This window comes from Podarcis gaigeae, assembly GCF_964106915.1.
Source record: "Podarcis gaigeae genome assembly, chromosome: 5".
Taxonomy (NCBI): Eukaryota; Metazoa; Chordata; class Lepidosauria; order Squamata; family Lacertidae; genus Podarcis; species Podarcis gaigeae.
In genome coordinates, this window is record NC_139681.1 from 97,889,701 (window position 1) to 97,901,984 (window position 12,284).

The window sequence follows — 12,284 nt, forward strand, 5'->3', positions numbered from 1 at the left end:
TCCTTATACGGCTTCATTTCCAGACCCTTGATCATCTTGGCCGCCCCTCTCTGCACACATTCTACTTTGCCAATAAACTGTGATTCCCAGAACTGGACAAAAATGGAGAAGCGTCCTTCGTTGTCCTAATTTGCAGTTAACGCTTTCCTTGGTGTCGAATTTGGGGCTGATGCAAAAATGTCAGTCTTTGTTTTTCCTCTCCTACTCCAGTGTGTACAACCCCCCCCCAAAAAAAACCCACCTAATTTGAGCCTGGAGCATAAGAAAGTGCCAAACCGGGAGGAATGTCCTCAGCGGCAAAAGCCACTATTTACAGGGGATAATTTGACGGCAGGCCTGGAAAAACGCTGGGGATGCGAGAGACCTGGAACTGCAGGAAACAGCGAAGTCGCCTCCTCTGCAAAACTGCTTCCCAGGCCTGCCGCAGGGGAATGATGTGGGAAGGGTCTCATCCTGCCCCAAAGCCCCCTTGGGCCTGCTGGGGATGGGGCAGAGCCCTTTCTTTAAGGCTTCCCAGCCTGTGCACCTGACAGATGGCTGCGGGGGGAGGCGAAGGAGCAGGGAGCTTCCTCCAGCGCTAGGGTCTTGTCCCTCGTCCAAGCGGGGAGGAAAACAGGAGGAAAACAGTGCGACCTTTGCGGTGCCCTGGCTCCTTAACACTGCTTTCTTGTCTTCCAGCACATCCCCAAGGAGAACAGCTGGCCGGATCTGGAGCTAAACATTTTCTCTGCAGAGGGATGCTGAAGGCGTGAGGAGGGAGAGAGAAACAACAGGTTTTGGTTTTTTCGGGGGGGGGGTGTTAGCAAAATCCCGGGGGGGGGGGTATGGGAGGCTTGCCTTCCTGTTTACCAATTCGCCTGGAACGATTCCCACGCTTTCAAGGCAGTTAATAATAATAATAATAAAAAGCACCAAGTGCCGTTTGAAGCATCGCACTTTGCAAAAAAGTATGCATTTTTGTTGAAAAGGAAAGGGGGGGGGAGCCATGCAGAAAGATTGAGGGGAAAGCTTATTTTTGCAGCTGGCTTCTGATCAAATTGCAGACTTGCATAGGATCCGTAGGCTGCCTTCCTCTCACGTCAAAACAGCAGGTGCAACCAGGGGCCTGCAATGGAAAGAGTTTCAGGTGACTCGAGACAGCGAGCCAAGCCACAAGCAGCTAGGAAGGGCCACCCCCTGACGCTCTCCTCTGTTCCTTAGCCAGTTTCAAAATGAATCAGGGAGTCCTTATTGACCCCAAAACTGGACTAGGAATGTAAGAAGCACTGTGCCAGATCAGATGGAGGGTTCATTGGCTGCAGCCAGGTGCTTCCACGAAGATCGCAAGCAAAGTGCAAAGGCCAGCAAACCTCTGCTGCTACTTCTCCATAGCTCAGGTATTGGGTTCAATTGCAAGCAACCTCAGTTAAAAAGGAATCTCAGGCAGAAGAGCTGGCAAAGATCTCTCCCCGAAACTCTGGGAGTAGCAGGAAACTGTCTTATACTCCACACCCATAAGAAATCCATCTTGGTGGCATCTACACTTTGGAACTCCCTGCCACTTGATATCAGGCTGGCACCTTCACTGTACCCTTTTCAGCACCTGCTAAAGACATTTTTGTTTCGACAAGCCTACCCAGGTATCTAGAACGCTGGTGTGCTTTTAGCTTATTACTTCTTCTTTTTTTTTTTTTGGAACATTTTAATTGCTTTTATTAATAATTTTATTGTCTCGTTTTTTTAATTTTATTTTTTGCAAGCTGCTTTGAGGGCGTTTTTAAACAATCAAGCGGTGGAGAGATTTTATTAAATAAATAAATCATGCCGAGATATTGGACCATCAACCTCAGGATTTTCCTACACCAAAGACGGAGAACCCGAGGGCCATGTTCTCTTCTGGGGAGCCTGATAGGGGCCACATGGCAGGGGTGGGCAGGGCCATCTTTCCCTTTGCGCAGCGGGGACGGAAACACACACGCAGAAGAGACATTGCCAGAGTCTGCCCGTGTCCTAGGGACTGGCAGCAACTGCCCTAGCTTTCAGACAGGGGCCTCATCCAGCCCTAACTGGAGATGTAGCAGAATGAACCTATTTATTATTTCTTTGTTAGATGCATACCCTGCCCCTTCACCCAAAGATCTCAGAGACGTCCACAAGATAAGAGCACAAAATAAATAGTTAAAGCAAAACAGAATAATGACCACCACATCCCCGCAAACAAATTTGAAAGGTCTTGGAATATTAATCAGTCAAAGGCCTGGTCACCGTAGAATTGTAGAGTTGGAAGGGACCCTGAGGGTCATCTAGTCCAACCCCCTGCAATGCAGGAATTTGCAGTTGTCCCATACGGGGATCGAACCCACAACCTTGGAATTATCAGCACCATGCTCTAACTATCTGAGCTATCCAGGCTGAGGAGGGATGTTTTCACCCGGCATCTAAAAATATACAAGGAGGGTACCAGGCAAACCTCCCTGGGGAGAGGCATCCCACGAATGGGGAGCCACTGAAGAAAAGGCCCTGTTCTTGTGTTGCCGCCTTTCAGATGTCTAGTGAAGGAGGCACACAAAGAAGGACCTCAGATAAAGATCCTAAAGCCTGGGTCAGTTCATATTGGGCCCAGAAACTAATGGGCAGCCAGTGGAGCTGAGCCAGGATCAGAGTAATATGCGAAAACTGTCTTGCCCTGGTGACAATTTGGCTGCCAAATTCTGCACCAGCTGATGTTTCCATACCATCCTTCAGAGGCAGCCCTACGTATAATGTGCTGCAGTCATCTAACCTAGAGGTTACAAGAGCATAGGCAAAGCGGCCCTCGGGAGAGATGCTGCCAGCCAGAAGAGGCTGCAATAGGCTCTATGGGCCAGTGGCCTAGCTCTGTATTGAATGTCTTCATCCCGAATGCAAAGGCTTCCTATATCTACCAGCTGTTGCCAGACCTCTCCTCGTCTGTAGACTTCTTTAATCCCATTTTCAAGCCAGAGTCTGCTGCCACATCTGGTGGCAGCAAACCCTGCCGTTTAAGTGTATCGTGCGAAGGAGTACTCTCCCGCATGTGTCCTGAATCCGTGCCACGACTCAGTTTTCCCTCCCTCTAATTTTTTGCAGCCTCCCGTGCAGGGCTCAGCCCCACAAACAGTTTTGAACAAGGCTGGGGAACTGCGCCAGAAGCAGGGAACTGGGGAGAGGAATCCTTGCCCCAACCTCTTGCCCCCTTTCCCCAACTATGCAGAACCGTCCTTGCAAAGACCCATCGCTCAGCGCGAGAGCGTGTGGTTGGCATGCAGAAGGTTCCCAGCTTCGATCCCCGGCGTCATCTCTTGATAGCCAAGAAAAGACTCCCTGGAGAGCTGGGAAATAGAAGGGGAAGAAATGGAGACAGTGAGAGATTTTACTTTCTTGGGCTCAATGATCACTGCAGATGGTGACAGCAGCCATGAAATTAAAAGACGCCTGCTTCTTGGGAGAAAAGCAATGACAAACCTAGACAGCATCTTAAAAAGCAGAGACATCACCTTGCCAACAAAAATCCGTATAGTAAAAGCTATGGTTTTCCCAGTAGTGATGTATGGAAGTGAGAGCTGGACCATCAAGAAGGCTGATCGCCGAAGAATGGATGCTTTTGAATTCTGGTGCTGGAGGAGACTCTTGAGAGTCCCATGGACTGCAAGAAGATCAAACATATCCATTCTGAAGGAAATCAGCCCTGAGTGCTGACTGGAAGGACAGATCCTGAAGCTGAGGCTCCAATACTTTGGCCACCTCATGAGAAGAGAAGACTCCCTGGAAAAGACCCTGATGTTGGGAAAGATGGAGGGCACAAGGAGAAGGGGATGACAGAGGACGAGATGGCTGGACAGTGTTCTCGAAGCTACCAGCATGAGGGAGGCAGTGGAAGACAGGAGTGCCTGGTGTGCTCTGGTCCAGGGAGTCACGAAGAGTCAGACACGACTAAACGACTAAACAACAACAACAAGAGCTGCTGCCAGCCAGTGCAAGCAGCACTGAAGTAGATGGGCCAATGGTCCATCTCAATATCAGTCTCTTTGCCTTTTCTAAGATACTGCTTTGGGCTCCTACCACAAATGAATCGGGCAGAGAGGGAGGGGAATCAGCCTTGTGAGAAGTTTAAGATTTTCAGCCAGAAGTGGATGGGTTGTTGTTAAAAATCATCACAATTAAGGTCCCCTCTAAATGTCCTTTTTATTGTGCAGCCATGACGACAGCCAACATGGTGCAGCTGTTATGACCGTCAGACCAGGACCTGGGAGAGACCAGGGTTCAAATCTCCACGCAGCCATGGAGCTCACTGGGTGACCTTGGGGCGGTCAAACGCTCTCAGGCCAGTCTACCTCGCAGGGGTGTTGTGGAGATTCAATGAGGAGCAGGAGAACCACCTTATTTATTTACTCCATTTACATCCACTCCAAAGAGCTCAAGGGGGTGTACGCAGCACTCCCCCTCCTCATTTAATACAACAACTCTGTGAGGTAGGTTAGGCTGGGAGGAAGTGACCGATACCAGAGGTCACCGAGGGAGCTTTGTGGCCGGGCGGAGAATTGAGCTCCCGGAAAAAGAAGGTGGAATTAAAACGCAATAAATAAATAACCAAATGATCTGTGCTCATCAGGGCAGTTTTCTACATGATTCAACTTTCAGTATTGTTTCCACCTACCACAGTTTCAGGCAGGACACACCAATCTGTGTCCGTTCCGAAACTTGCTGCTGAAATCCTGTAACTTTTCACACCCCGAGTGTTTTGGAGGGGGAGAGGAAGGTTGTCCCACTTTTGTAGCAGTTAGGGTCCACCCCCTCCAGGTGGCAATGCCGCAATTAATATTGAGAAAGCATCAATTTAGGGAATTGTTTAGGGAAGCTTTTAATGTTTGATGTATTACTGTATTTTAATATTTGGTTGGAAGCTGCCCAGAGTGGCTGGGGAAGCCCAGCCAGATGGGCGGGGTATAAATAAATCATCATCATCATCGTCATCACAGAACAACTAATAATAATTAATAATATAACAATAACAAACTATTTTTGCATCTGCCGCCATCCCGCAGGAGCTTTAAGGCAGGCTGGCAGTGGCATGCTTTGTGATTAAAAATCACAAATCATGCACCAATCTACAGGCAGAGTCTTTCTCAGCACTGCCCCCCTGCTCATAATTGTTGTTATTATTATTTATTGCATTTATATCCCACACATTCATATGCATGGTTTTCCTCCTCCTCAATTATCCCCAGAGCAACCCTGCCAGGTGGGATAGGCTGAGAGTGACTGACCATCCCAAGATCCTCTAGTAAGTTTCACGGCCGAGTGAGAATTTGAACTCGGGTCTCCCAGGTCCTAGTCCGACATTCAACGCCAGCCACGGGCTCTGATCCTCCCCTCACAATTCTTTAATTTGCAGGGAGAGCGATCAGAGCATCACGAATGGAGTTTGTCCTTTCGCGAGAGCAAATCAACGCCTTAAATAATGCATTGCTAATGGAGTTTGATCTTTTGCAAGAGACATTCGCTGCCCGGTTTTCCATGCTAAGAGCTAGAGAGTTGCTCTTGAAATCTCAAAAGAAATAAATCAATCTGAAATGGCCAGGATGGCCAGGTTCTTCTCTAGAGGAGTTAGTCCTGAATGGGCAAAGGGAAATCTGAACATGTGCAGAGTTTGAGAGAATGAACAAGTCTTACACTGTGCACAATTACAAAGTGATGAGGCCGGTTCAATGGCACGTGCGGTAACAATTAGCGCTGACCTGATTTGCATACGCTATAGAGCTAAGAGACGGGCAGGGGTTTTTTTGATGCTTGCCAGGCAGTGCCAGGCATGGCCAAAGTCCTCCAAGGGCGTCCAGTACAGCCCAACTTGGGAATTATAGCATTGGCAATGGCCTTTCCCCCCCTTACAGGTTTACTTCCATTTTTTAATTATTATTTTTATTCAAAATTATAACAAGACATATTATCCAAAAACATATAATCCTTGTTTCCCCCCCCATTTTTCCTCCCTCTCCCTCCCACACAAAACCCTCACCCCCCGACTTCCCTCAGTTCCAGTCTTTGATTTCTCTAAAAATGCTGTTTTCTGCATCTTACACGGTTGTATCGATCCTCAAACTATTTAGCTGATTATTATCAATAAAAAGTTTGTGAATGTTTATTCAAAACCAGCCAAGAGTCCAGTTCGCTTTGTTGCGTCTTCAGATACTTTGTAAAGGGTTCCCATTCATCCTTAGAGTCACAGTTACCCTTGCCCCATAGCTTGTATGTCAGTTTTGTCAGTTCTGCACAGTCCATCAATTTTTCTTGCCATGATTCTTTAGGTTTACTTCCTGGCACAAATCATCCTAGTTTTGCTAGCCATGAAGAACACCGCCACAGGAGTCTCCTAGGCACTGAAGCACCGCCACAGAATCACAGAACTGTAGAGTCGAAAGGGACTCCCAAAGGTCATTTAGTTCAACCCCTTGCTTTGCACTTTGACCCCTGGAGAGCTTACTCAACTCCCATTTTTCTTTCTGAGATGTCGACAGGGAATCACTCGCCCCTTCCCAAGCCCGCCTTCCAGTCCCGAGGGCAAGAAACTTGCTCGTTTTTAAACGAAAGCTCGTGCTCCACAGGGGCAATGTGGTGTAATGGTCAGTGCGTTGTGCTAAGCGCTTGAAGACCAGGGTTCAAATCCCCACTCACTGGGTGTAGCCTTGGGCCAATCACTGCCTCTCAGCTTTAGGGAAGTTTTTAATGTGTGACATTTTAATGTATTTTTAATCTTCGTTGGAAGTCGCCCAGAGTGGCTGGGGAGACCCAGCCAGATGGGCGGGGTACAAATAATAAATTATTATTATTATTATTATTATTATTATTATTATTAACCAACCTCTAAGGGTTGTTGTGGGGATTAAATTGGGGGTGGGAACCATGTATGCCACATTGAGCTCCATGGAGAAAAACTGTGGGTTCTAAATGCAACAATTCAATAAATAAATCTGTGCTACGAGACGCGAAGTTTCCTCCAAAACAATAGCAGCTGGAATAAGCTGGTTTGGGAAATCTCTCCCAGGATGCAATCCTGCGTCTAGATTCCCAGGGTCCAGAACAGAAGAAAAGCCTTCTGAATGAGGCCTACCTAGTCCAGCATCCTGTTCTCTCAGGGGTCAGCCAGATGGTTGATTGTAAACCTGCAGTTGTCTGTCTATCTGTCTAGCATCTTAAAAAGCAGAGACATCACCTTGCCAACAAAGGTCCATATAGTTAAAGCTCTGGTTTTCCCAGTAGTGATGTATGGAAGTGAGAGCTGGACCATCAAGAAGGCTGATCGCTAAAGAATGGATGCTTTTGAATTCTGGTGCTGGAGGAGACTCTTGAGAGTCCCATGGAAGATCCAACCTCTCCATTCTGAAGGAAATCAGCCCTGAGTGCTCACTGGAAGGACAGATCCTGAAGCTGAGGCTCCAAGACTTTGGCCACCTCATGAGAAGAGAAGGCTCCCTGGAAAAGACCCTGATGTTTGGAAAGATGGAGGGCACAAGGAGAAGGGGACGACAGAGGATGAGATGGCTGGATAGTGTTCTCGAAGCTACCAGCATGAGTTTGACCAAACTGCAGGAGGCAGTGGAAGACAGGAGGGCCTGGCATGCTCTGGTCCAGGGGGTCACAAAGAGGCGGACACGACTAAACGACTAAACAACAACAAACCCGCAGTTGTGGAATCGCAGAATCCAGATGGCGTCTCCACCAAGAGGAGACCCCTGCCCATGCAGAGCAAATCAGCTGAACCACATTTCGATGCCCTCCTCACCCCTGGCACCGCCTGGTGAACATCCCCTGGCAGAGACCACCAAATCCACCAGAACTTGCTCAGCATAGATGGTACCCTCCTTCCCAGTAACAGAGACAGGGCATGAACCAGTAAGAAAGTCCCGTGCCTGAGCCCCAGCAAACCAGAGCTGAATAAGAAGAGCAGGCCGTTTGGCCTCCGAGGTCTGATCCGTTTGTGTCCCAGGCTGCCCCCCATATTGGTGCCTGTTTTCTGAGCCCCCCGAGGCCACTGACTCAGCTCGTCCCCCTCCAGGGCCGGGCCACCTCTGCCACCAACCAATCTGAGCTGAAGGAACGGATTCTCTCAACCCCAAACACAACGACCTACGAGATCTGGATAAGCGAGACAGGCTTTCTTTCTTAAAAAGGCATCTGAGAGCAAAAGGGGGAAAGGTGAAAATCAAAGACACCCCCCCCTCTCTCCGGTTTATAGGAATATGTCTACTTACCTGCATGTGGCCCCTATCCAAAATGCACTTTCTCTCTCCATTGCCCTTGCTGAACATCAACAGCACAGCCATTTCCCCTCCGATCGTCAACTACTTTGGAATCTGGACGGTCCTGTTCCCCCCAATTGATCTGTTTACACTTCTTCTAAAAAGACAATCCGGACTAACCAGCCCACATGTCCGCTTTGGGGCTGCGTTCTTCTGTTGAGTCAGTCGGGATTGCCAAAGGTCCGTGCCTGACCCCTTGGCCTTGGACTGAGCACAGGAACCTGCCCCTGGTCCCTCCAGAGCAGTGTTACCTGCTCGGACTGGCAGCAGCTCTCCAGGGTTTAAAGCCAAGTGTGTGTGTGAGAGAGAAAAAAAGGAGCTGCAGCCTTCCGGACTACAACACCCATAATTCCCTGAGACATTGTTCATCCTGCCTGGGAATTATGGGAGTTGGGGTCCAATAACATCTGGAGGGCATCAGGTTCCACACCAGGTTTTTCCACCTCTGCTACCCAAGAGCTATTTAAACTGCAGAGTCCAGGGATTGAATCACAAGAATTGTCGGGGTGGATGGGACCCCGAGGGTCATCTAGCCCAACCCCCCGGAATGAAAGCATGTGCTTGGTCTCGGAGCCCTTGCCATCGCTCTGGCATAATTGCAGACCAGACAGAGTTCCTCTGGGCAAATTTGGATCCAGGTCCAATTCTTTTTCAAAAGCAGGATTTCATACCACCGGGAGTCGGCGGCCGCAAACTCAGGGGCAGAGCGAAAGCACAAGAGAGGAGGAGGGATGTGTGGCTGAAGGGATGCAAAACCGAATGCAGCTGTGCACAAGGAGATGATGATGATGATGATGATGATGATGATGATAATAATAATAATAATAATAATAATAATAATAATAATAATTTATACCCCGCCCATCTGGCTGGGTCCCCCCAGCCACTCTGGGCGGCTTCCAACAGAACACTAAAATGCAATAACCTTTTAACCATTAAAAGCTTCCCTAAACAGGGCTGCCTTCAGATGTCTTCTAAAAGTTTGGTAGTTATTTTTCTCTTTGACATTTGGTGGGAGGGCGTTCCACAGGGCAGGTGCCACTACCGAGAAGGCCCTCTGCCTGGTTCCCTGTAACTTGGCTTCTCGCAGGGAGGGAACCGCCAGACAAGGCTCAGCGATGTGGGGAAGCATGGGGGAAAATTCTGTGAAAGTATTTTTTAGTGTTTCATTTTTTGTTTATAAGTAATGTCGTTACGTTGCAGGAGGGGTGCTTTTTCATGTTGTGAGCCACCTTGAGCATGGTCTGAACTGTGGAAAGCTGGCAAGCAAATAAAATTAGGATCTATACGGATGAAAGGTGGATTTTAAATTGTTTTATCTCGTGTAATTAAATCACAGGAGTGCCACTAAAAAGGTGCGTAAATATTATCGATTGAAATACAGCTGTGCTGACTGGGGCATTTGGGAACTGCATCCCAAAACATCTGGCAGGCCCCAGGTTTGGGAAGACACATCTGCATGACATCATTGTTTTATTTATTCCATTGCATTTGTATCCCACCTTTTTTCTCCCCCAGGGAGCTCGAGGTGGCATGCATGATTTTCCCCCTCCTCATTTAATCCTCACGACACCCCTGTGAGGAAGGCCAGGATGAGAGACAGTCGCTGCCCGCCTCCCAATCACCTGGTGAGCTTTGTGTCTGAATGGGGATTCGAACCCTGCTCTCCCAGGTCCAAGTCCAACACTCTAACACCACACATTTAAAGCCCTGTGATACCACTTTAAACAGTCATGGCTTCCCCCAAAGACTTTTGGGAGTTGTAGTTTGTAAAGGGTGCAAAGGCTAGATAGATAAAGGTAAAGGGACCCCTGACCATTGGGTGCAGTCGTGGCCGACTCTGAGATTGCGGTGCTCATCTCGCTCTATAGTCCGAGGGAGCCGGCGTACAGCTTCTGGGTCATGTGGCCAGCATGACTAAGCCACTTATGGCGAACCAGAGCAGCACACGGAAACACCGTTTACCTTCCCGTCGGAGTGGTACCTATTTATCTACTTGCACTTTGATGTGCTTTTCAACTGCTAGGTTGGCAGGAGCAGGGACCGAGCAATGGGAGCTCACTCTGTCGCAGGGATTCGAACCACCGACCTTCTGATCGGCAAGTCCTAGGCTCTGTGGTTTAACCCACACTGTCACCCATGTCCCTAAAAGGCTAGATAGGAGGCCTCTATTCCCCTCATAGAGCTACAAATTTTCAGAGCGGTTTACAGCCAGTCCCTCTTCTCAGAGTACAATTTGAATCATTGAGAGAGTGTGGGGAGGACGGGAAATGAGGCAGGAGTGAATAACAGAGGGTGAATATGAGTAGATGCATTTACACATGCTTCAGTAGTGGGAGCGATTAAGGCTGAGTCTTCACAAATGTCTTTTAAGGAAGGACTGGGGGCTGAGGGAGTTGGCACTGTGTGGGCTTCTAAATGTACTTAGCTGACTTTTTAATGTGGCGATATGGTTGTGGGACGCCCTGAGACCTTAAGGGGAATGGCAGATTGGGCTGATTAAAAGTTAATAATAATAATAATAATAATAATAATAATAATAATAATAATATCACAATAGTAGTAATTTGTAATTCCTGGGAGACAGCTACAAATGTACAGGGCACCAAGGGGGAGAGATATCAGCTTGCAACATGGCTGGGTAGGGGGGGCACTGGAACCCCCATACCTGCGGCCCTTTCCAAATACAAGGAGGATTCCCTAAATGGGGAGCCCTTTCATTTCTGGAAGAAAAAATATAAGAGAGGCGCTGGGGCATCCCCCCTGCAGAGACGAATGGAAAGGGAAACCCAAGCCCCCCCCCACAACCTTCGCACTCCCCACAACCCATCCATCAGATCCTGACACCCCACAAGGATGAATTGGGGGTGCCATAGAACCCCCTCTCTCCTCCAGCACCCCCTTCCTTGCCAAAGCCATACTGACCCTCTGTCCTGGCACCACCAGCAGGTCCGGCCTGGGCGCCCGAGGCTGGGGTTGTGGGGCTGCCACGAACCCCTCCGCCTCCTCCTCCTCCCCAGTCGACAGCCGCTGATAATCCGACTTCTCCCCCATGGCTGAGCGGAGCTGTGCCAAATCCGGAGGCCAGATCCTGGCCGAGAGAGCGAAGCGTGCTGTGCCGCAGTCCCAGAATGCGAGGAGACCGGCCCCACCTCACCTGGCTGAGGGATCAGGGGGCCATCTTAGCCTCTGGTCAGGAGTGAGTCAGCCTTTCCCAGAGGTGGGTGGCAGGAGGATTCTCCTGGAGGTCTCAGGAATCCCCCTGGCCAACCCCCTCCCTCCTGCGCCTGCATCCCGTTGCCATGGCGAGAGGGAGAAACTGCCTCTCAGAGAGGATGCTATGATGCTCCCAGCTTAATCCTATGTGGCGGATCGTGGGAGGGAGGGAGGATTCCCGGCAAAGAGGCGAAGATTCGGAATTGTCCTTTTTCCAGGCAACTGGGCAAGGAGGGAGGTGATGGAGGAAACTGGTCCAGGCAAAGGCTCTCTTAAAATCCAGCCCCGGTGGGAAACCAAGGTGGCACAGAAAGGACGGGCAGCGATGCCGCTCAGAATGGAAACCAGCCCCCCCACATCCCCTGCCTGCAGCTGTGCTCTCCCCCTCCCCTTGCAGTGGCTGCATCTCTCCCCCTCCCCTTCCCCTGGCGATCCAATCAGCAAGGACCCAGAGAGGGAGAGGGGCTTTTTCCGGCTCACACCACCTGGCCCAGCTGGGTTCTTCAAAGCAGGGGGGGTTGGGGAGTACAAAGGGGGCTTCATCTGCCTAGATCAGGCTTTGGCAACCTGGTACGCTCCCTGCGGCCCCACGGAGGGCGGAATGCATGGAGCACTGCTCTTGCCCATTCATGGCCTTATCCTCCTCTTAAGCAAAGGCCTAAGAAAATAGTGGCCATCAGTGCCTCTTGGGGGAGAAAATTCCTCTGTGTGTGTATGCGCGCGCGCGTGTGTATGTGTGTGAAAGAAGACCAGCTGGAAGGTGTGCAGAGGAGG

General features: G+C 49.6%; 1 protein-coding gene across 8 annotated transcripts in view; it reads right to left on the reverse strand.

Annotated features, from left to right (window-relative positions):
* TNK2 (tyrosine kinase non receptor 2) overlaps positions 1 to 12,284 on the reverse strand; it is a 115,546-nt gene that overhangs the window by 72,706 nt on the left and 30,556 nt on the right. The window contains exon 1 of one of the 8 annotated variants that reach the window (XM_083739255.1): positions 11,220 to 11,844. The exons of the other annotated variants lie outside the window; for them this stretch is intronic. Coding sequence (XP_083595381.1) covers positions 11,220 to 11,348 — 129 coding nt within the window. The 5' untranslated portion in view covers positions 11,349 to 11,844. Of the gene's footprint in view, positions 1 to 11,219; positions 11,845 to 12,284 lie in introns of those variants that run through there. 8 annotated transcript variants of the gene reach the window in all.